At 41.7% G+C, this 23931-nt stretch overlaps 1 protein-coding gene across 6 annotated transcripts in view; it reads left to right on the top strand.

The window, feature by feature from the left end:
- usp2 (ubiquitin specific peptidase 2) overlaps positions 1–23931 on the top strand; it is an 88550-nt gene that overhangs the window by 32426 nt on the left and 32193 nt on the right. Inside the window, exon 1 of one of the 6 annotated variants that reach the window (XM_062960784.1) lies at positions 13359–15010. The exons of the other annotated variants lie outside the window; for them this stretch is intronic. Within the exon in view, the coding sequence (XP_062816854.1) occupies positions 14864–15010 (147 nt within the window). The 5' untranslated portion in view covers positions 13359–14863. Of the gene's footprint in view, positions 1–13358; positions 15011–23931 lie in introns of those variants that run through there. 6 annotated transcript variants of the gene reach the window in all.

Here is a 23931-nt window from a genome sequence, read left to right as displayed (position 1 = left end):
TTTGCTTTGGAGACTATTATTATTGTGGTGGTTATTATTAATATTTGACACACAATAAGATAAGTACACAGCAAACAGGATCACTGCGCTGGCTCTTGTATTAGATCACACGTCGGACACTTCCCAAGTGTCTATAGTCTAGGACTATAATAATAATAATAATAATAATAATAATAATAATAATAATAATAATAATAATTTATTTATATCCCACTACCATCTCCCCGCGAGGACTCGATCACACATCGGACACTTCCCAAGTGTCTAGGACAATAATAATAATAATAATAATAATAATAATAATAATAATAATAATAATAATAATAATGCTTTATTTATATCCCACTACCATCTCTCTGCGGGGACTCCATCACACGTTAGACACTTCCCAAAGTGTCTAGGACAATAATGATAATAATAATAATAATAATAATGCTTTATTTATACCCCACCACCATCTCTCTGTGGGGACTCGATCACACTTCGGACACTTCCCAAGTGTCTAGGACAATAATAATAATAATAATAATAATAATAATAATAATAATAATAATGCTTTATTTATACCCCGCCACCATCTCCCTGCGGGGACTCGATAATAATAATAATAATAATAATAATAATAATAATAATAATAATAATGATGCTTTATTTATACCCCACCACCATCTCTCTGCGGGGACTCGATCACACGTTAGACACTTCCCAAAGTGTCTAGGACAATAATAATGATAATAATAATAATAATAATAATAATAATAATAATAATAATAATGCTTTATTTATACCCCACCACCATCTCTCTGCGGGGACTCGATCACACGTTAGACACTTCCCAAAGTGTCTAGGACAATAATAATAATCATAATGATAATAATAACAATAATAATAATAATAATAATAATAATAATAATAATGCTTTATTTATACCCTGCCAGGGGAGTCGATCACACATCGGACACTTCCCAAGTGTCTAGGACTATAATAATAATAATAATAATAATAATAATAATAATAATAATAATAATAATGCTTTATTTATACCCTGCCACGGGGACTTGATCACACGTCGGATAATATAATAATAATAATAATAATAATTTATTTATACCCTGCCACCATCTCTCTGTGGGGACTCAATCACATGTTGGACATGTCTAGGACAATAATAATAATAATAATAATAATAATAATAATAATAATAATAATTTATTTATACCCTGCCACCATCTCTCTGTGGGGACTCAATCACATGTTGGACATGTCTAGGACAATAATAATAATAATAATAATAATAATAATAATAATAATAATAATAATAAATTTATACCCTGCCACCATCTCTCTGTGGGGACTCAATCACATGTTGGACGTGTCTAGGACAATAATAATAATAATAATAATAATAATAATAATAATAATAATAATGCTTTATTTATACCCCTCCACCATCTCTGCACAGGGACTCGGGCGGCTTACATGGGGTAGAAGCCCGAGCAACACAATTGAACAAAATAAACAACGACATAGACAGAATTCACAGTATAAAAAGATACGTGATATACCAGCAAATAATGCGTGCCGATCCAAGTAGGGTGGCCTTTTGCAGCTGGCAGGTGGTGATTTTGTCATCACCGATTGTGTTTAAGTGCAGGTCTGGAAGCCCTGCACCCAGTGTGCCGATCACCGTTGGCACCACCGTTGACTGGCTTGTGCCAGAGTCTTTGCAGTTCGATCTTTACATCCTCATATCGTGTCGGCGTTTCCAGATCAGTGCAGACCAGACATGGGCAAAGTTGGGCACTCTTTCCAGGGGTTTTGGACTGCAACTCCCACCATTCCTAACAGCCTCAGGCCCCTTCCTTTTGCCCCTCAGCCGCTTAAGCGGCTGAGGGGCAAAAGGAAAGGGCCTGAGGCTGTTAGGAATGGTGGGAGTTGCAGTCCAAAACCCCTGGAAAGAGAGCCCAACTTTGCCCATGTTTGCAACTTCTCCGTCCTCTGCACACGCCTTTCCCATGTGCCGAGACAGCTGCCTTATGCCGTGATTCACGCGGGGACAGTTCCGCCCTGATATGTTCCTTCGGGGAGTGTTGACAAGGCAAGAGGAATTAATATGTGTGTGTGTGTGTGTGTTTCTGTTTATTCTCAAGCGAGTATTAAACAATTATACCTGTTACATAAACCCCAGGGACGGGTGCCAAGGAAAGAGCCGAGACTGACAGCCTAATTACAGGCTTCCAAGTCCCAGGCAACGGCAACCCATTCATTGCCAGGAGGAACAACTCAGGAACTTCGGGAAACAACACAAACTTGTGGCTTCCATGAATTTTCCATCGACCCTGAAACTTCTGACATTGCAATGAGTACCGTGTTTCCCCGAAAATAAGACAGTGTCTTATATTATTTTTTGCTCCCAAAGATGTGCTAGGTCTTATTTTTAGGGGATGTCTTATTTTTCCATGAAGAAGAATTCACATTTATTGTTGAACAAAAAAATGAACATTTATTATATACTGTACAGTCGTTGTCATCAAAAACCAACATAACCAAACTAGACAAACTATGACTCCTGTCAAGAATTTCTTGTTACTACTGTATAAATATAAATAATATAACATTTTAATATATTATTACCATTATTTCCATGTACAACTGGTATGTACATTTACCGATCCTGCAAGTTCTGGTGTTTTGTTTGGCGGGCACCGGGCATGCTTCCAAACAAAAACTTTGCTAGGTCTTACTTTTGGGGGAGGCCTTATATTTAGCAATTCAGCAAAACCTCTGCTAGGTCTTATTTTTAGGGGATGTCTTATTTTTCCATGAAGAAGAATTCACATTTATTGTTGAACAAAAACATGAACATTTATTCTATACTGTACAGTCGTTGTCATCACAAACCAACATAACCAAACTAGACAAACGATGACTCCTGTCAAGAATTTCTTGTTACTACTGTATAAATATAAATAATATAACATTTTAATATATTATTACCATTATTTCCATGTACAACTGGTATGTACATTTACCGATCCTGCAAGTTCTGGTGTTTTGTTTGGCGGGCACCGGGCATGCTTCCAAACAAAAACTTTGCTAGGTCTTACTTTTGGGGGAGGCCTTATATTTAGCAATTCAGCAAAACCTCTGCTAGGTCTTATTTTTTGGGGATGTCTTATTTTCAGGGAAACAGGGTAGAACCTTGAGCATTTAGAACAATGATGGGCAACCTTTTTGCGCTTGGTGTGTCAAAATTCACCCCAAAAAAAAACCTAGCATGACTTGGGTGGTGTGTCAAAATTCACCAAAAAAAAAACCAAAACCATAATTTCGCAATATGTATAGTTTAAATAACAAAAATGTACAATTGTAATCTATAACTGTATTTAATCCATCAAAAACTATAATCAAAAACATTTGACAGAAAAAGTAGTTCAATATGCAGTAATGACTGTATTTACGAATTTGGCACCGAAATATCACGATATATTGAAAACATTGACTACAAAAATGCGTTGGATAATCCAGAACGTTGGATAAGTGAGACTCTACTGTAGCTGTATTTAAGAAATCCAAAACTATTTACTGCTGTTATTTCCATGGACAACAATCAATGGTACCTCTTGCAGTTTCCAAGCTGATTTCTCTCTATTGTAGTTTCAATGTAGTCATGAATAATATAATAATAATATAATGGTAATAATATGATAATATACTATAATAATAACAAAATAATAATAGAATGATATATATATATATATATATATATATATATATATATATATATATATATAGTCTCACTTATCCAACATAAACGGGCCGGCAGAACGTTGGATAAGTGAATATTTTGGATAATAAGGAGGGATTAAGGAAAACCCTATTACACATCAAATTAGGTTATGATTTTACTAATTAAGCACCAAAACATTATGTTATACAACAAATTTGACAGAAAAGGTAATTCAATAAGCAGTAATACTATGTAGTAATTACTGTATTTACGAATTTAGTACCAAAATATCACGATATATTGAAAACATTGACTACAAAAATGCGTTGGATAATCCAGAACGTTGGATAAGCAAGTGTTGGATAAGTGAGACTCTACTGTAACTGTATTTAAGAAATCCAAAACTATTTACTCCCATTATTTCCATGGATAACAATCAATGGTAGCTCTTGCAGTTTCCACGCTGATTTCTCTCTATTCTAGTTTCAATGTAGTCATGAATAATGAATAATAATAATATAATGGTAATAATATGATAATATACTACAATAATAACAGAATAATAATAGAATGATATATATATACAGTAGAGTCTCACTTATCCAACACTCGCTTATCCAACATTCTGGATTATCCAACGCATTTTTGTAGTCAATGTTTTCAATACATCGTGATATTTTGCTGCTAAATTCGTAAATACAGTAATTACAACATAACATTACTACGTATTGAACTGCTTTTTCTGTCAAATTTGTTGTAAAACATGATGTTTTGGTGCTTAATTTGTAAAATCATAACCTAATTTGATGTTTAATAGGCTTTTCCTTAATCCCTCCTTATTTTCCAACATATTCGCTTATCCAACGTTCTGCTGGCCTGTTTATCTTGGATAAGTGAGACTGTACTGTATATGGCACCAGAAAAGTATTACAGCCAAGACCCACAGAACAGGGTGCCTGAAAACTATAAAGACGTCATAAATCCAGTCCAGAGCGAAAGGTTTCTGGGAATTGTAGCACAGAAAAAAATTATTTCCCCAAAGCCCTGCTAAAGATACATACAATGAGCCCTTGGTAGCCTTGTGCCGACAGGACTGGTGACTTGAAGGTTGGGTTGCTGACTTGAAGGTTGCAGGTTTGAATCCAACCTGGGGAGAGCGTGGATGAGCTCCCTCTGTCAGCTCCAGCTCCCTATGCAGGGACATGAGAGAAGCCTCCCACAAGGAAGGTAAAAGCATCAAAACATCCGGGCAATGTCCCCCCGGGCAACGTCCTTGCAGATGGCCAATTCTCTCACAGCAGAAGCGACTTGTAGTTTCTCAAGTCACTCCTGACAATCATCATCATCATCATCATCAGAGGTATTATTATTATTATTATTATTATTGTATGACGCAGCAAACAAGATAGATATGCTGGATTTCGTTTCACAAAATCACAAGTCGAACATTTCACACAGTCCTAGACACTTGGGAAGTGTTTGACTTGTGATTTTGTGAAACGAAATCCAGCATATCTGTCTTGTTTTCTGTGTCATACAATAATAATAATAATAATAATACCTCTGCTCTCTGAAGATGAAGAATACACACATGAAAGGTGTATTTACACTGCAGAATGAATGCAATTTAAGAATAATAATAACAACAATAATAATAATAAGTTTATTTCTATCCCACCTCCATCTCCCCCGAAGGGGACTCGGGGCGGCTTACAGCCCATTAGGACCCATTTGACTTCCATAGATGGCCAATTCTCGCACACCAGAAGCGACTTGCAGTTTCTCAAGTCACTCCTGACAACAACAACAACAACAACAACAATAATAATAATACCTTAAGTCACTCCTGACATGGAAAAAAATTCACTAACATTTAATTGCAGGGTCCCCTCTGAATGCCAAATTCCATGGTTGCCCAACCTCCCTTATATACAATGGTGTGGGAAAGGAGCCTCCCTTATATAAAACGGCAAAATCAGGGTTTGTTTTGGGAATTATACAAATATTTTCAAGCTGCGGTTGGCGGAATCCATGATACAAAAGGGTGGCCGTAAAAGCGATGTTTGGATGGAAGAGTTATTTTTGGTGCTTCGGATTCCATTGTTTTTGGCTCAGTCCCTGAGCAAGTGTCGCCGAAGATGAAATCTAAGAGGGCACAAGTTGGAGGCACATAATATGTTCATTTGTGAAGGCAGCAAAGATGGCACGGCTTTGGACGGCGCTTGCAAGGCTCCCGAGACAGATATTCTGAGTTGGCGATTCCCGTTGGCGCCGCTTGCTGAGATGCCCTGCCGTTCTCGAAGGCTTTTTCTGCCCCGTTCCTGCAACTTGGACCCTCTTCTCTCTCTCTGAAAAAACAGCTTTGATATTCACGCGGGGAGAACACTTTGTAACTAAGCCAGAGTTCATCGGCAGAATTTATTCGACTCTCTCCTCTTGCTCCCGGCACTGAGGTCATAATAGCAGGGTACATGAGTGTTTCCAAGTACATGCCTTTTCCTTGAGCTAACAGTGTCCGCTAGCCGTGAAGGAAACGCTCAATGTACCCTGTTATTATGCACGTAAAAGGCAAGGCATCACCGGAGCTCCATCCAAGAGCGTGAGGACATTATCACACGCATTGACCCCACTTTCAATCCTACACTTGCCTTTTGTGAAACCCTGGGATTTGTAGTTGTCGCACCTCAGAATAGTTCACCTTGCTATAGACACACAGTCAGACACAGAAGAAAGTCTTTTGAAGTTTTATTGAGCAAAAGCAAATATATAAATCAAAGCAAGCAATTGAAAGGTTTTTCAAAGTTGCAGTAAAAAAGTCAATAGGAATCCAATTAGTTCATAAGCCATAAAAATCCAGTACAAAGATCCAGGAAAACTTCTCTTAGGCTTGAAACAAGAACATCCACACAGATGAAGCGAGGATTTGCTTTGACGACTAGCTATCTGCAAAAACACCCTTTTAAAAGCACCCTAGAAAGGCATTTCTTTTCCCAGAAGTGGCCTCTTTCTTTCCCGCCAGCCTCTCACTCCTACGGACCTGAAATCCTCTCCATAACAGACGGTCCGCCCTAGATAATTCAAGGTCTTCGTTATCTTGCACCTGAACCGGGACTTGAGAGCTCTCTTGCTCATTAATTCCCATGGGAATGCCATCCTGGCTGTTATCTATAGCTTCTGGGGTCAGCAGTTCATTCTGCTCAAACTGCAATTCTCAAGCCTTGGAATCAGCCTGTATTCCCATGCCATCATCTTCTGGCTCAACTGGCTCTTGTATCTGAAACCCATAATCCCCTTCTTCATCCTCACTCTGGCTATACGGTGGCTGTCACAACAGTAGTTTAGTTTAGCTGAGCATTTTAAAGGTCCCACTGGAGCCGACTTGGAAATGCCATCCAAGAGCGTGAGGACATTATCACACGCTTCCAATCCACTTTCAATCCTGCGCCTACCTTTTGTGAAACCCTGGGATTTATAGTTTAGTTTAGCTGGGCATTTTAAAGGTCCCACCGGAGTCAACTTGGAAATGCCATCCAAGAGCGTGAGGACATTATCACACGCTTCGAACCCACTTTCAATCCTACGCCTGCCTTTTGTGAAACCCTGGGATTTGTAGTTTAGTTTAGCTGGGCATTTTAAAGGTCCCACCAGAGCCAAGAGCATGAGGACATTATCACACGCATCGACCTCACTTTCAGTCCTACGCCTGCCTTTTGTGAAGCCCTGGGATTTGTAGTTTAGTTGAGCTGGGCATTTTAAAGGTCCCATTGGAGTCAACTTGGAAATGCCATCCAAGAGCTCGAGGACATTATCACATGCTTCGAACTCACTTTCAATCCTACGCCTGCCTTTTGTGAAACCTTGGGATTTGTAGTTTAGGTTAGCTGAGCATTTTAAAGGTCCCACCGGAGCCAAGAGCATGAGGACATTATCACATGCTTCGAACCCACTTTCAATCCTACACCTGCCTTTTGTGAAACCCTGGGATTTGTAGTTTAGTTTAGCTGGGCATTTTAAAGGTCTTATCCCTAAACTTCAAATCCCAGGATTCAACAGGAAGTAGTCATGGGATTTAAAGTAGTATAACAGCACTTTGGAAGTGTGGTATGATCATCACAGAAAAGTGCGGGATTCAGCATTTTGCAAATATATTAAATAGAGGAAATTTCCAGTTCATTGTGGACTATCTTCTATCTATCATCTTTCTATCTATTTTATGTATATATGCATGTTGCAGTTGCCCCTCCAATGCTTGAGCAATGCTTCATATATAAGCTTAGTGCAATCTCCAAAACAACAATGAGAAGCCAACACTGAACCTTAGGATTCAGTGTCTTGGAGAGAAGCCGGTCACAAAACACCCAAAGATACCATCACCGAGGCAAGTAGGAAAGGTCTGGGGACTCAAATGCTGAGATATATTAAAATTAAGCCCTTCCCAGACAGCGTTATCAAGGAGGGGAGGGCTCTGTTTGTTTGGTTGTAGTCAGCAGCTTCTCCAAGTTTCCACGGGACTCGGATCTGTTTGCTGTAAACCCGTTGACTGGGGACAGGGACAACGGAGCAATTAATGCACCTGGAGACAGGTCAGCTTTGCAGAAACGTGTGTTCTTTCTTGCAGGAGCAATTTGTCTTGTAAACCCTTGACCTCATGTGCAGGCTGGTAATTTTCCACTTTCGTCTTCATTCTGAGAGGTTCGGGCATCTGCGCTGAAATGTGTTGCAGGGTAGATTTAGGACTTCTGTGCAACTAAATTTGTTTCCCCTCTGTGTTCAGTTAATAATAATAATAATAATAATTTCACATTTGATGTACATGGATGACCTGAAGCTGTAAGGGAAAACGGAAACTGAAATCCAGCCTCTGACCAACACTGTTCGAATTTTTAGCACTGATATCAGCATGGAGTTTGGTTTGGACAAATGTTCAACAGTGGCATTGAAGAAGGGAAAAATCATTGAAAGTGAGGGCATAAATATGCCTAATGGCCAAACAATAAAGTGTCACCAGCCAGAGGCCTATAAATATCTGGGCATACTACAGCTGGACAACATCAAGCATGAACATGTGAAAACTGTGGTCAGCAAAGAATACACACAAAGGGTCAGAAAAATTCTCAAAAGCAAGCTCAATGGAGGCAACACCATCAAGGCCATAAACACCTGGGCCATACCTGTCATAAGATATACTGCTGGCATCATAAACTGGACACAGATGGAACTGGACAATTTGGACAGAAAAACAAGAAAACTCATGACCATTCATCATTCACTGCATCCTCGCAGTGATGTTGACCGGCTATATCTGCCTAGAAGATCAGGGGGCAGAGGACTCTTACAAGTAAAACAAGCACTCAAAGAAGAAGAACATGCCCTGGCAGAATATGTCAAGCAAAGTGAAGAACCTGCTTTGATTGAAGTCAAAAATCAGAAACTCCTCAAAGCACAACAGACAAAAAACCAGTACAAGAAAACCGCACTACAAACTAGAGCTGACAGCTGGCACAACAAAACATTGCATGGAAAGTTCCTTGACAAAATTGAAGGAAAAGCAGATAAGGAGAAGACCTGGCTCTGGCTCACAAATGGGACCCTGAAGAAGGAGACAGAAGGCCTGATCCTTGCAGCCCAGGAGCAAGACATCAGAACAAAGGTAATTAAGGCCAAGATCGAAAAATCAGCTGATGACCCAAAATGCAGACTGTGCAAGGAAACCGACGAAACTATTGATCATATCCTCAGATGCTGTTGGGAGATGTTAGCTGGAGGGTGGGCTAAAGTTTGCCCATACCTGTTCAATAGCATTGAGCCATAATAGTTAAAGTGGTGTCAAAGCTGTGTTTATTCTACAGTGTAGATGCACCCCCTGTTTCTGCCCCACTCTGCAAAATGCTCAAAGCTTTCCCCATCCTCCTCGCTCAAAGCGCAAGCCAAAAAATCAGGGTCACCCGTCAAATAAAAAATATGACATAATGCCAACCTAGGAGTTGCTCTGACTTGCCATTCTTGTGGGTCACTCTGGGTTACGGCCAGCCCAGGACGGCTTCCCGGTGCCGCCTTGTTGGCAAGCGTTTTGCCAGCCAGAGACTGCAATGTCTGGGGTGATTTAATACAGAGAATTTACGAGGAGTGTCGTCATCTCTTTTGCCATTACTGTATATACTCGAGTATAAGCCTAGTTTTTCAGCCCTTTTTTTAAGACTGAAAAAGTCCCCCTCAGCTTATACTCGAGTGAGGGTCCTGGTTTCCTTATATTGGGGTCAGCTTATACTCGAGAATATATGGTACATTTATTACTTTTCTCTATTATAATTGGTATTATTACATTTATTATTTCTCTCTATTATTGTTGCTGCTATTACATTCATTTTACTCTATTTTTATTATTATTATTAAAACATTTATTATTTCACTCTGATCTTATTACAGTAAAGTCTCACTTATCCAATAATATAAATATTATATTATTATCCAATAATATAAATAGAGTAAAATAAATGTAAAAGTCACAACAATAATAGAGTAAAATAATAAATGTAATACCGTAGAGCCTCACTTATCCAACACTCGCTTATCCAACGTTCTGGATTATCCAGCGCATTTTTGTAGTCAATGTTTTCAATACATCATGATATTTTGGTGATAAATTCGTAAATACAGTAATTACTACGTAGCATTACTGCGTATTGAACTATTTTTTCTGTCAAATTTGTTGTATAACATGATGTTTTGGTGCTTAATTTGTAAAATCATAACCTAATTTGATGTTTAATAGGCTTTTCCTTAATCCCTCCTTATTATCCAACATATTCACTTATCCAACATTCTGCCAGCCCCTTTATGTTGGATAAGTGAGACTCTACTGTATTATTATTACATTGATTATTTTACTCTATTATTATTAAAAGGATGCATAAGCACATTTACATTGAAGAAGATGAGAATCATGATTTAATCAGAGTTGGACAATCTTATCTTAAATTAGAGCTTGATATAAATATTCAAAAACATTTAACCTACTGATGCCTCAATTAATGCAATTTTATTGGTTTCTATTTTTATTTCTGAAATTTACCACCCTCGGCTTATACTGGAGTCAATGTTTTCCCAGATTTTTTGTGGTAAAATTAGGTGCCTCGGCTTATATTTGGGGGGGCTTATACTCGAGTATATACGGTAAGTCAAACCTCCTTGTCCAGGAGCAGTGTATCTCTCTTCATAGATAATGTTTTGTGAGCCAGAGGAAGGCAGGGCTGTGGCGTAGGCTGGAGAGCAGCCAGTTGCAACCAGCTGCAATGAATCACTCTGACCAGGAGGTCATGAGTTCGAGGCCCGCTCGGAGCCTATGTTTGTCTTGTCTTTGTTCTATGTTAAAGGCATTGAACGTTTGCCTTATATGTGTAATGTGATCCTCCCTGAGTCCCCTTCGGGGTGAGAAGGGCGGAATATAAATGCTGTAAATAAATAATAATAATAAATAAATATTTAGAATACCAAGGATTTGCAATAGCAGTGGCATTGCTTGACGCAGGGATCACTCATGAAATGGTGATTTGTTTGACTACAACTCCCACCATCCCTAAAAATATAGCCAATGGTGCAGTGGCTAGATGGCCATCAGTTGGGAGTGGTTTAATTGTATATTTCTGTACAGCAGAAGGAGATTGGACTAGATGGTCCAGGGGTCTCTTCCAACTCCGTGATTCTATTCTATGTGCTTTTGTGGACTCACATCTCTATGTGCTCGGCAACAGCGCATAAAATTGCCATATGTGTGAGCACCATTGCGTTGCCGTCACATCACTTGCATCCCTTCACACAGCATCACATCTCATTGTGCCACATATGTCAGTGTGCTACGTATATTGGTGTGCATTTGTACCCATCGGTGCGTCCAGTGTGTCCTGCGCATATGTTTTCTATCTCTTTGCTCACCGGCCGCATCAACCGGAGTGACACCGACATGCTGGCGGAGGGATTGTCGTCCTTGGAGATAAATAGTGCCGCAAAAAGCCACACCAGCCCGGCTCCCTGGATTTATTTTTAACGCTGCCAAAAATAGCTCTACCTCATCCAAGCTAAACTTAGCTTCTCTGCAGCGTCGGCAACAAAGAGATTTGGTTGGAGGACAGTTGGAAGCGCTGCGAAAACACATCGAGCGGGCGCCGGGTTTTATGGAAAGAGAAAGGAAGGCGGCTCCGAATGGAGTTTTCCTCCCAAATGGCATGCTTCTCTACCATGGCTTTAGATATATGAGAGGTGCCTGTGAAAATAGACTTTGTGCACTCTAGGTGAGCACAGAGGCACTCTGTGTATAAAATTTGGATTCAAATGTGTAGCTCAAGATGACCAATTCTTGCCTGTTTGGAATGTTATTAACTCACAGCTAACGGCGTTCCATGCAGTCATGCTGGCCACATGACCTTGGAGGTGTCTACGGACAATGCCGGCTCTTGGGCTTAGAAATGGAGATGAGCACCAACCCCCAGAGTGTGAGTAGATCAATAGGTACTGCTCCGGCGGGAAGGTAATGGCGCTCCATGCAGTCATGCCAGTGGACACATGACCTTGGAGGTGTCGACGGACAACGCCCGCTCTTAGGCTTAGAAATGGAGATGAGCACCAACCCCCAGAGTGTGAGTAGATCAATAGGTACTGCTCCGGTGGGAAGGTAATGGCGCTCCATGCAGTCATGCCAGTGGCCACATGACCTTGGAGGTGTCTACGGACAACGCCGGCTCTTCGGCTTAGAAATGGAGATGAACACCAACCCCCAGAGTGTGAGTAGATCAATAGGTACTTCTCCAACGGGAAGGTAACGGCGCTCCATGCAGTCACGCCGGCCACATGGCCTTGGAGGTGTCTAAGGACAACGCCGGCTCTTCGGCTTAGAAATGGAGATGAACACCAACCCCCAGAGTGTGTGTAGATCAATAGGTACTGCTCTGGCAGGAAGGTAACAGTGGCCACATGGCCTTGGAGGTGTCTACGGACAACGCTGGCTCTTTGGCTTAGAAATGGAGATGAGCACCAACGCCCAGAGTTGGTCACGACTGGACTTAACGTCAGGGGAAAACCTTTACCTTTACCTTTACCATTATTATTATTATTATTATTATTATTATTATTATTATTATTATTATTATTATTATTGAGCTATGACAGTTACAGTGATGGGAAAACCTTTACCTTACCTATTGCATGCAATGGAACTCTAGATTCATGCGTCGGACTCCTATCTCTTTTTCAGCAGCTCATCTGTGCATATGTTGAACAGAGGGACTGGTGGGCAGTGATACTAGAACATGGAAACATGACCTTTCCGACTGCAATGCACATCATGCCCCAACCATTCTGGCTTGCTTGGGAGTGTTTACTTCACCTTAGGGCGCGAAGGCACACAAGAGCAGCGGATACACAAATGACACGTACAGGTCTTGCTAAATCTTTGGAAATTTCCCCATATTCTGTGGCTAGAGTGGGTTGGGGAGATGTGTTATTTGTCATTTTTAGTCACCAGCTTGGTTGAGGCCGGTTGCTATGACAGCCGCACAGAGTGGGCCGAGCCAAGGCGGGGGGTGGCCCTTGGTTCCCCCCTCCAACCGGTGCCTGGAAGAGGCCTGGCGCTCCGTCCGTCGGAGCCTCCCTTCAGGAGCCCTCCTCGGCTGACTTGCCTGCCCTGCGCCTCTTCCACCTCCTTGGGTTGATGTCAGAGAGGTTCAGGTGCCGTCAGCAGCTCCACTCGCTCGGGCGCACATTCCAAAGGAGGCAAAAGAGAGAAAAGTGCAGGGCCAAGGAGGCACTGACAGCTTGGGTTTTGAAGATCTTCTCAAAGACAAGCGATTGGAGACCAAAGTGGAACCATCGTGTGGCTTTATCAACCCAATCTAGAAAGAAAGGATATTTTTGGAAACTTGGAAACTGCCTCCTTGTTCTTCTGAATGTTGGCTCAGATCTCACCTTGGTCAGGCTGGCTCTACCAGGACCTTTACCTGGATTGACAGCTCACCAACATCCAGTTTTCAAGAACCTTTTGAAAGCGAAGTGATAGGAAGCACAAAGTTGCACCGAAGTGGCTTTCTCAACCCAATCTATTAAGGAGAAAGAAAGGAGAATCTTGGAAACTTGAAAACCGGCTCCTTGTTCTTCTGAATGTTGGCTCAGATCTCACCTTGATCAGGCTGGCTCTACCAGGAGCATCAAAACGTCCAGTTTTCAAGAACCTTTTGAAAGAGAAGTGATTGGAAGCACAAAGTGGCACCGGAGTGGCTTTCTCAACCCAATCTATTAAAGAGAAAGAAAAGAGAATCTTGGAAACTTGGAAATTGCCTCCTTGCTCTTCTGAATGTTGGCTCAGATCTCACCTTGATCAGGCTGGCTCTACCTGGAGCATCAAAACGTCTAGTTTTCAAGAACCTTTTGAAAGAGAAGTGATTGGAAGCACAAAGTGGCACCGGAGTGGCTTTATCAACCCAATCTAGAAAGAAAGGAGAATCTTGGAAACTTGGAAACTGCCTCCTTGTTCTTCTGAATGTTGGCTCTGATCTCACCTTGGTCAGGCTGGCTCTACCAGGAGCTTCACCTGGATTGACAGCTCACCAACATCCAGTTTTCAAGAACCGTTTGAAAGAGAAGCGATTGGAAGCACAAAGTGGCACCAGAGTGGCTTCACAGACCAATCTAATAAGGAGAAAGAAGGGAGAATCTTGGATACTTGGAAACTGCCTCCTTGTTCTTCTGAATGTTGGCTCAGATCTCACCTTGGTCAGGCTGGCTCTACCAGGACCTTCATCTGGATTGACAGCTCAGTTTTCAAGAACCTTTTGAAAGATAAGTGATTGGAAGCACAAAGTGGCACCGGAGTGGCTTTACAGACCCAATCGTGCAACGGAGAGCGAGAAGAATCTGGGGACGTTTTCCTGCTTTGCCCAAAGAAGCTGGCTCGCTGTCCTTCTCAACGTTGGTTCGGATCTCACCTTGGTTGGGTTGGGTCTGTCAAGGTCCCCCCAGGACTGCATTTCGTTCTCCACAAAGGAGGCCGAGCAAAGCCTTCTCCGCGTTGTCCTCTGGGTTCCTTCTCTCTGCCTTTGCCTTCTTTCGGAGAGGAGAAAAGGAGGTGGCACCGGGGCAGGAAGCATGAGGAATTCCTACACGGTGACCATCCCCGAGGAGCCCCCGGCCTCGCCCTTCCTCCGCATGCCCAAAGACCTTCGGAGCAAGAGCCCCATGCCGGGATCCCTCCTGGTCTCAACCTTCGTGGGTCTGGTGCTCAATAAAACCAAGGTATGACCCACCGCCTTTCCATAACCATGATCTTGTTTGCAGGAATGGCCCATTTGGGGTGCTAAGAGGTATATATTGCACCATGTTTGTTTTTTAAAACAATTTTTATTGAAGTTTTACCTTATAAGATAGAGTAAATTAACATCAAAAGAGTGAGAATATTTGATTGCATAAAGGTAAAGGTAAAAGTTTCCCCTGACGTTACGTCCAGTCATGTCTGACTCTGGGGGTTGGTGCTTATCTCCATTTCTAAGCCAAAGAGCCGGCATTGTCCATAGACACCTCCAAGGCCATGTGGCCATTGGCATGACTGCATGGAGCGCCGTTACCTTCCCACCGGAGCAGTACCTATTGATCTACTCACACTCTGGGGGTTGGTGCTCATCTCCATTTCTAAGCCAAAGAGCCGGCGTTGTCCGTAGACACCTCCAAGGTCATGTGGCCATAGGCATGACTGTATGGAGCGCCGTTACCTTCCCGCCGGAGCGGTACCTATTGATCTACTCACATTGGCATGTTTTCGAACTGCTAGGTTGGCAGAAGCTGGAGCTAACAGCGGCTGCTCATGCCGCTCCCGGGGTTTGAACCTGGGACCTTTCGGTCTGCAAGTTCAGCAGAACATGATTGTATAGAAAGTAGGAAAACTGAGATTAAAAAAGGATCAAAAGGAGAGAGGGAGAGGGAGAGATAGAGAGAGAAAAAAATCCAAATACTAAAAACAAAGCTAAAGTGTCCATATTATATAAAAATGAAAGAAAAATAAATCTAAACAAATGGCGATATAAAAATGAAAAAGTACTTGGCAAAGAAACACACCAAAAAGCATTAGCACTGGCATTAACCACTTCGAATAAAATCACTAGGTTGGAAGCAGCTGACATTGGAACTGGTCTAACAAAGAACTGCCAAAAACTGTTAAACTAAACCATCATTGCTGTTCCAGTACGACAGTTGGAAAATAAAATAATAATAATAATAATAATAGTAGTAGTAGTAGTAGTAGTAGTAATAATAATAGTCAGGATTTCCAAGCAGTATGTCATCATTTGGTTAACAAAGAGATATAGAAGAATAATATAATGTACATTTATGATAAGTCTATATTTCATTAAGGCTAGTAATAAATCATGTTCTTACTCCTAGAATAGTATATTTTGCTTTTTAGTACATTAAAAATACTTTTTACTGTATTTCCTTTGATAGTAAAATATAAATGCCTGCATTTCAGGCAGAATTATCCTATGGTCTCTTGTATCACTTTTTTATTATTATTTTGTTTGAGGCTGCTTGTTTGTTTGAGGCTGCTTCATACTCTTTGTCCATGGGCAGAGGAAGCCGGGCAGGGAAATTGTAGATACCAAGTTGGTAGAGAGAGGTTGGCAGATCCAAGGTTCTCGATTCTGCTGTGACACCAATTTTGTCGCACGGACTTTGGACACTTGCCGCAACCCGCAACTTTGCCCCGAGAGAGGAGGGTCAAAGCGAGGATAATGCCCGCTGATAGCAAAACCAGGTGCCAAAAATAGCATTACTTTTGACCTGACCGTGGCCTTAAAGTACCCTGGCATAGATAGATCTGACAGGAGGTGGCACAGATCAAGGTAAAGGGAAGCTGTGGCTTGGTTTCCATGCAAAAAGTCCCAGGTTCAGTCCTTATCATCTTCAAGTGGAAAAGATTCCTGGCTGAAACCCAGGAGAGCCATGGCCTGGTAGCAAAAATTAAGAGATTGCTTAAACTAGAGGTCCCCAAACTAAGGCCGGATGCGGCCCTCCAAGGTTATTTACCTGGCCCCTGTCCTAAACTATAGATTTAGGGTTGACCTAAGTCTATGTGGTCTTTGAAGGTCTCTTTGCTTAGCTACAGACTTATGCGACCATCTAGGTGGCTTTTGGAGGTCACTTTCCATACCTATGGTCCTATGAGACCGTCTAGATGGCCTTTGAGGGTCCCTTTCCTTACCTATGGTTTTATGAGATTGTCTAGATGGCCTTTGAGGATCCCTTTCCTTACCTATGGTTTTATGAGATTGTCTAGATGGCCTTTGGGGATCCCTTTCCTGACCTATGGTTTTATGAAACCATCTAGATGGTCTTTGGAGTCTCTTTACTTATTTTCTAAAAATAAAGTTGTTGTTGTTGTTGTTGTTGTTATTATTATTATTATTATTATTATTATGACACAGCAAACAAGATAGATATGCTGGATTTCGTATCACAAACTCACAAGTCGAACACTTCCCAAGTGTCTAGGACTGTGTGATGTATTATTATTATTATTATTATTATTATTATTATTATTATTATTATTATTATTATTATTATTATTATTATGACACAGCAAACAAGATAGATATGCTGGATTTCGCATCACAAACTCACAAGTCGAACACTTCCCAAGTGTCTAGGACTGTGTGATGTATTTTCGGATGATGCGCTCAGATCCCAGTCGGGTGGCCTTTTGCAGTTGGCAGATGGTGATTTTGTCAATGTCTATTGTTTCCAAATGCCGGCTGAGATCTTTTGGCACGGCACGCAGTGTGCCCATCACCACCGGGACCACCTGCACTGGTTTCTGCCAGTCTTTGAAGTTCAATCTTGAGGTCCTGATAGCGGCTGAGTTTTTCCTGTTGTTTTTCGTCAATGCGACTGTCACCTGGGATGGCAACATCAATGATCCAAACCTTTTTCTTTTCCACAACTGTGATGTCTGGTGTGTTGTGTTCCAGAACTTTGTCAGTCTGGATTCGGAAGTCCCACAGTCTCTTTGCGTGCTCATTTTCCAATACTTTTGCAGGTTTGTGATCCCACCAGTTCTTTGCTGCTGGGAGGTGGTACTTGAGGCACAAGTTCCAATGGATCATTTGGGCCACATAGTTGTGCCTCTGTTTGTAGTCTGTCTGTGCGATTTTCTTACAGCAGCTGAGGATATGATCCATGGTTTCGTTGGCTTCCTTGCACAGTCTGCATTTTGGGTCATCAGCTGATTTTTCGATCTTGGCCTGAATTGCCTTTGTCCTGATGTCTTGCTCCTGGGCTGCAAGGATCAGGCCTTCTGTCTCCTTCTTCAGGGTCCCATTCGTGAGCCAGAGCCAGGTCTTCTCCTTCTCAGCTTTTCCTTCACTTTTGTCAAGGAACTTTCCATGCAATGTTTTGTTGTGCCAGCTGTCAGCTCTAGTTTGTAGTGCGGTTTTCTTGTACTGTTTTTTTGTCTGCTGTGCTTTGAGGAATTTATGATTTTTGACTTCAATAAAAGCAGGTTCTTCACTTTGCTTTACTATTATATTATTATTATTATTATCATTATTATTATTATTATGCATATATAGATATAGATATTATAAAATTATTAACAGCACTCCATGCAGTCATGCCAGCCACATGACCTTGGAGGTGTCTACTGACAATGCTGACTCTTTGGTTTTTTTGACTTAATGTCAGGAGGAAACCTTTACGTATTATTATTATTATTATTATTATTATTATTATTATTATTATTATTATTCTGTGACAAAAAAGTCTGGCATGAATCATTTCAAGACATCAGATCTGATTCTGTCTAACGTGGCTTCCCATATATCCTGCTATCTGCTAGAGCTCGAGACAGGAGAAAGCAGATCATACATGCTGCTGCTATGAAAAATGGGGAGTCTTAGTGAAAAAATGCAGTCTTAGTGAAAGCAAAGGGACTTCCCTCCCTTCGTTTCTATTTTGATACGAAGCAAAAGGTAACTGCCTCCAGCTATTTACCTCCCCGGCATGTATTTTTACTGTTGCAAGTCCGGACATCTTCTGGAGTTTGGGCTGCAATTTGACCCGAAGGTGACCAAAAGGCTTCCGGATTTGTCCGGGGAAACGAAAACACAGCGACTTCTAACATGTTTTCCTTTTCGAAAATAAATTTCTGGGGAGGCGAAGAGAGGGAGGGACCAGTTATGGAAGGACACGAGGACTTTATTTTGGTGCCGTTCACAAATTCCAAAACTTTCCATGTGAATTCTTAGAGCTTGTTTTGTTATTTTGTACCTGGTGGGTTTCAGGATTCCCAATGGGAAGAGTATGTCGAACCTACAAGCCTGACCGTTTTGAGATCAGATTATGACTATTCAGCTTTTCCCCTTTGACCCTCTCTTACTGTACTTATGGACAGAGACGGACAGCGAATGCACGTCTCTATCCATTCCCATTCAGTATGCCAAGGATCATTCCTGCTCCAAAAAAATACAAAGCAAAATGCACATCGTGCCATGATCATTGGAGTATGATGAAGACCAGGGTTTGAATCCGCATTCGGACATGAAACACACTGGGTGACTGTGAGCAAGTCACACTGTCTCGGAGGAAAAGCAAGGCAAAGCCTCCGGGCAGATTTGGCCAAAATTTTGCCAAAGGCCGGGAACGGCACATCATGATAGTGGTTCAGCACTTTTTTCTCAGTAGCGCAATGGGTTAAATTCTTGTGCCGGCAGGACTGCTGACAGACAGATTCATGAGTTTGAATCTGGAGAGAGTGGGTGAACTCCCTCTGTCAGCTCCAGCTCCCCATATGGGGACATGAGAGAAGCCTCCCACAGGATGGTAAAACATCAACACCTGGCCAACTGTTGACCGACAGGTCATGAGTTCGAATCCATAGAGAGTGGGTGAGCTCCCTCGGTCAGCTCCAGCTCCCCATGCGGGGACATGAGAGAAGCCTCCCACAGGATGGTAAAACACCAAACACCTGGCCAACTGCTGACCGACAGGTCATGAGTTCGAATCCGTAGAGAGTGGCTGAGCTCCCTCTGACAGCTCCAGCTCCTTATGCGGGGACATGAGAGAAGTCTCCCACACAGTATGGTAAAACATCAAATACCCGGCCAACATCCCCTGGGCAACGTCCCTGCAGACAGCCAATTCTCTCACACCAGAAGCGACTTGCAGTTTCTCAAGTTGCTCCTGACACAAACAAAAAAGCTTTGCTCTCTTGCTGTTTGCCTGTGTACGCTGTGCTATAAAACATACATAGTATGTCGAAGGTTTTCATGGCCGGAATCACTGGGTTGCTGTGAGTCTTTCGGGCTGTATGAATATGTTCCAGAAGCTTTCTCTCCTGACATTTCACCCACATCTGGGGCAGGCATCTTCAGAGGTTGTGAGGAGAGAGAGCTTCTGGAACATGGAAGGTAACAGCGCTCCATGCAGTCATGCCGGCCACATGACCTGGAGATGTCTATGGACAACGCCGACTCTTCGGCTTAGAAATGGAGATGAGCACCAACCCGCAGAGTCGGTCACAACTGGACTTAACGTCAGGGGAAACCTTTACCTTTTAGGGCAGGGATCCCCAAATAAGGCCCGGGGTCGGATGCGGCCCATCGAAGCCATTTATTCGGCCCCCATGGCACAAGGGCAGAAGGGGGTTGGGCTAAATAATCCAAGGGGTCTCTTCTTCTCTTACAACCCCTATTATTATTATTATTATTATTATTATTATTATTATTATTAACATCGAGGCTGGGTGGCCATCTGTCAGGGATGCTTTGCTTGTGCTTTTGGTGCGCAGAGGCAGAAGGGGGTTGGACTAAGGGTCTCTTCCAACCCTCTTTTTTATTATAAGTATGACACAGCAAACAAGATATATATGCTGGATTTCGTATCACAAAATCACAAGTCAAACACTTCCCAAGCATTTAGGACTGTGTGAAAATCCTCAAAGAACAGCAATCAAAGAATCAATACAAGAAAACTGCACTACAAACTAGAGCTGACAGCTGGCACAACAATTACAGTAGAGTCTCACTTATCCAAGCCTCGCTTATCCAAGCCTCTGGATTATCCAAGCCATTTTTGTAGTCAATGTTTTCAATATATCGTGATATTTTGGTGCTAAATTCGTAAATACAGCAATTACAACATAACATTACTGCGTATTGAACTGCTTTTTCTGTCAAATTTGTTGTAAAACATGATGTTTTGGGGCTTAATTTGTAAAACCATAACCTAATTTGATGTTTAATGGGCTTTTTTCTTAATCTCTCCTTATTATCCAAGATATTCGCTTATCCAAGCTTCTGCCGGCCCGTTTAGCTTGGATAAGTGAGACTCTACTGTATTACTATTATTGTATGACACAGCAAACAAGATAGATATGCTGGATTTCGTATCACAAAATCACAAGTCGAACATTTCCCAAGTGTCTAGGACTGTGTGATGTATTTTCGGATGATGCGCGTAGATCCCAGTAGGGTGGCCTTTTGCAGTTGGCAGATCGTAATTTTGTCAGTGTCTATTGTTTCCAAATGCCAGCTAAGATCTTTTGGCATGGCACATTTATTATTGTTGTTGTTGTTGTTGTTGTTGTTGTTATTATTATTATTAACATTGAGGCTGGGTGGCCATCTGTCAGGGATGCTTTGCTTGTGCTTTCAGTACACAAAGGCAGAAGGGGATTGGACTCAATGGCCCAAAGGGTCTCTTCCAACCCTCTTTATTATTGTTGTTATTGTTATTATTATTATTATTATTATTGCTCAGTGGCCAACTATAGTCCGGCCCACCAACAGTCCGAAGGATTGTGAACTGGCCCCCTGTTTAAAAAGTTTGGGAACCCCTGTTTTAGGGTTTGAATTACACTCGGTCAAGGCAACCCAATGGGTGATTTTGGGCAAGCCACACTCTCTCAGCCTTCACTGAGGCAAAAGCCAAGGAACCCCTATGATAAGGTCACCAAAGTGGTTGCTTGTTGATGTCCATCCCCTTCTGCTTCCCAACTCTCGGGCTTTCCCTGACCTTGTTGGGTTGGTGCCCTTTCAGAAGCTCCCTTTGTGTTGCCCTTATGTAACAGGCACCTGAGTCCCAGCCTCCTTTATTCGCCGGATGAACGGAGCCAGGGCTGTTACGTAAGAGCTGACAGTTCTTCTCTCTTCCTCCCCCAAAGAACAGCTCAGCCCCTCTGTGGCTTCTCCTGGTTTGGCTGCACATAACAGCTGAGGCCGAGCCAAGCTGGCCGGGAGAAAAGAGACTTTGTAAGGAAAGAGAGAGAAAAGTTTTGTGGAACCATGTAATAATCTATCCAAGGGTGTCGTGACAAAGAAAGTGGAAGCAAAAGGAATTCATTCCCTCCCGCCAAACAAGAATTTTATCCATTTTGAACACCTGGTGAAGGACGCAATGGAGCCTTGAAAGCTTGACTATGCCTTCTCCAAATTTGTTGTCGAAGGCTTTCATGGCCGGGACCACAGCATTGCTATATGTTTTCCAGGCTGTATGGCCATGTTCCAGAAGTATTCTCTCCTGACGTTTCGCCCACATCTGTGGCAGGCATCCTCAGAGGTTGTGAGGTATGGAGAAACTAAGCAAGGAAGGTTTATATACCCTGTTTCCCTGAAAATAAGACAGTGTCTTATATTCATTTTTGCTCCCAAAGATGCGCTAGGTCTTATTTTCAGGGGATGTATTATTTTTCCACATACATTCAAATTTATGGTTGAATTTTTTTAAAAATGAAAATTTATTATCTACTGTATAGTAGTTGTCATCACAAACCAGCGTAACCAAACTGTGAACCCTTTCAAGAATGTCCATATTATATTTTATTGCTATACTGTTTTTAAATTACTGTTTTAAATTTCTGTTTGTATGTAAATTTATGTTGCTGTTGGGCTTGTCCCTGTGTAAGCTGCCCTGAGTCCCTTCTGGGAGATGGAGGTGGGATACAAGAATAAAGTTCTATTATTATTATTATAACTTCTTGTTACTACCTTTATTTCCATGTACAACAATCTATGGTATGTACATTTATCGATCCTGCATGCTTCCAAACAAAAACTTTACTAGGTCTTACTTTCGGGGGAGGCCTTATATTTAGCAATTCAGCAAAACTTCTACTAGGTCCTATTTTCTGGGGATGTCTTATTTTCAGGGAAACAGGGTAGTAGAGTCTCACTTATCCAACACTCGCTTATCCAACGTTCTGGACTATCCAACGGATTTTTGTAGACAATGTTTTCAATATATCGTGATATTTTGGTGCTAAATTCGTAAATACAGTAATTACTTCATAGCATTACTGCGTATTGAACTACTTTTTCCGTCAAATTTGTTGTCTAACATGATGTTTTGGTGCTTAATTTGTAAAATCATAACCGAATTTGATGTTTAATGGGCTTTTCCTTAATCTCTCCTTATTATCCAACATATTCGCTTATCCAACATTCTGCCGGCCTGTTTATGTTGGATAAGTGAGACTCTACTGTATATATATCTGTGGAAAGTCCAGGGTGAGAGAAGAACTCTTTGTCAGTTGGAGGCCAGTGTGAATGTTGTAGTTAATCACCTTAATTAGCATTGAAAAGCTTCATCTCCTGGCTTTTCCTGCCTGGGGGCATCCTTTGTTCAGAGTCAGCTACCCTTGGTTCCCATGGACATAGTATATTATTTGAGAACACAGACATGCTCAACCACAACAACTATCATGTCAGACTACACAGAGAAGCCATTGAAATCCACAGGCATGTGGACAACTTCAACAGAAAGGAGGAAACCATTAAAATGAACAAAATCTGGCTCCCAGTATTAAAAAAACTCAAAAACCAGAACAGTAAATAAGAAGCAACACTCTGAAAACAGAGGAGTTCCAGACATGGGAACCAGGGTGAGAGAAGAACTCTTTGTCAGTTGGAGGCCAGTGTGAATGTTGTAGTTAATCACCTCAATTAGCACTGAATGGTTTCATCTCCTGGCTTCTTCCTGCCTGGGGGCATCCTTTGTTCAGAGTCGTTAGCTGCCCTTGGTTCCAATGTCTGGAACTCCTCTGTTTTCAGAGTGTTGCTTCTTATTTACTGTTCAGGTTTTTGAGGTTTTTTAATACTGGTAGCCAGTATGGTTTCCTCCTTTCTGTTGAAGTTGTCCACATGCTTGTGGATTTCAATGGCTCCTCTGTG

The sequence above is a fragment of the Anolis carolinensis genome, unplaced genomic scaffold (assembly GCF_035594765.1).
Source record: "Anolis carolinensis isolate JA03-04 unplaced genomic scaffold, rAnoCar3.1.pri scaffold_8, whole genome shotgun sequence".
NCBI classification, from domain to species: domain Eukaryota; kingdom Metazoa; phylum Chordata; class Lepidosauria; order Squamata; family Dactyloidae; genus Anolis; species Anolis carolinensis.
The sequence above is the reverse complement of the archived record's forward strand: the minus strand, read 5'-3'. Positions and strand labels throughout refer to the sequence as shown.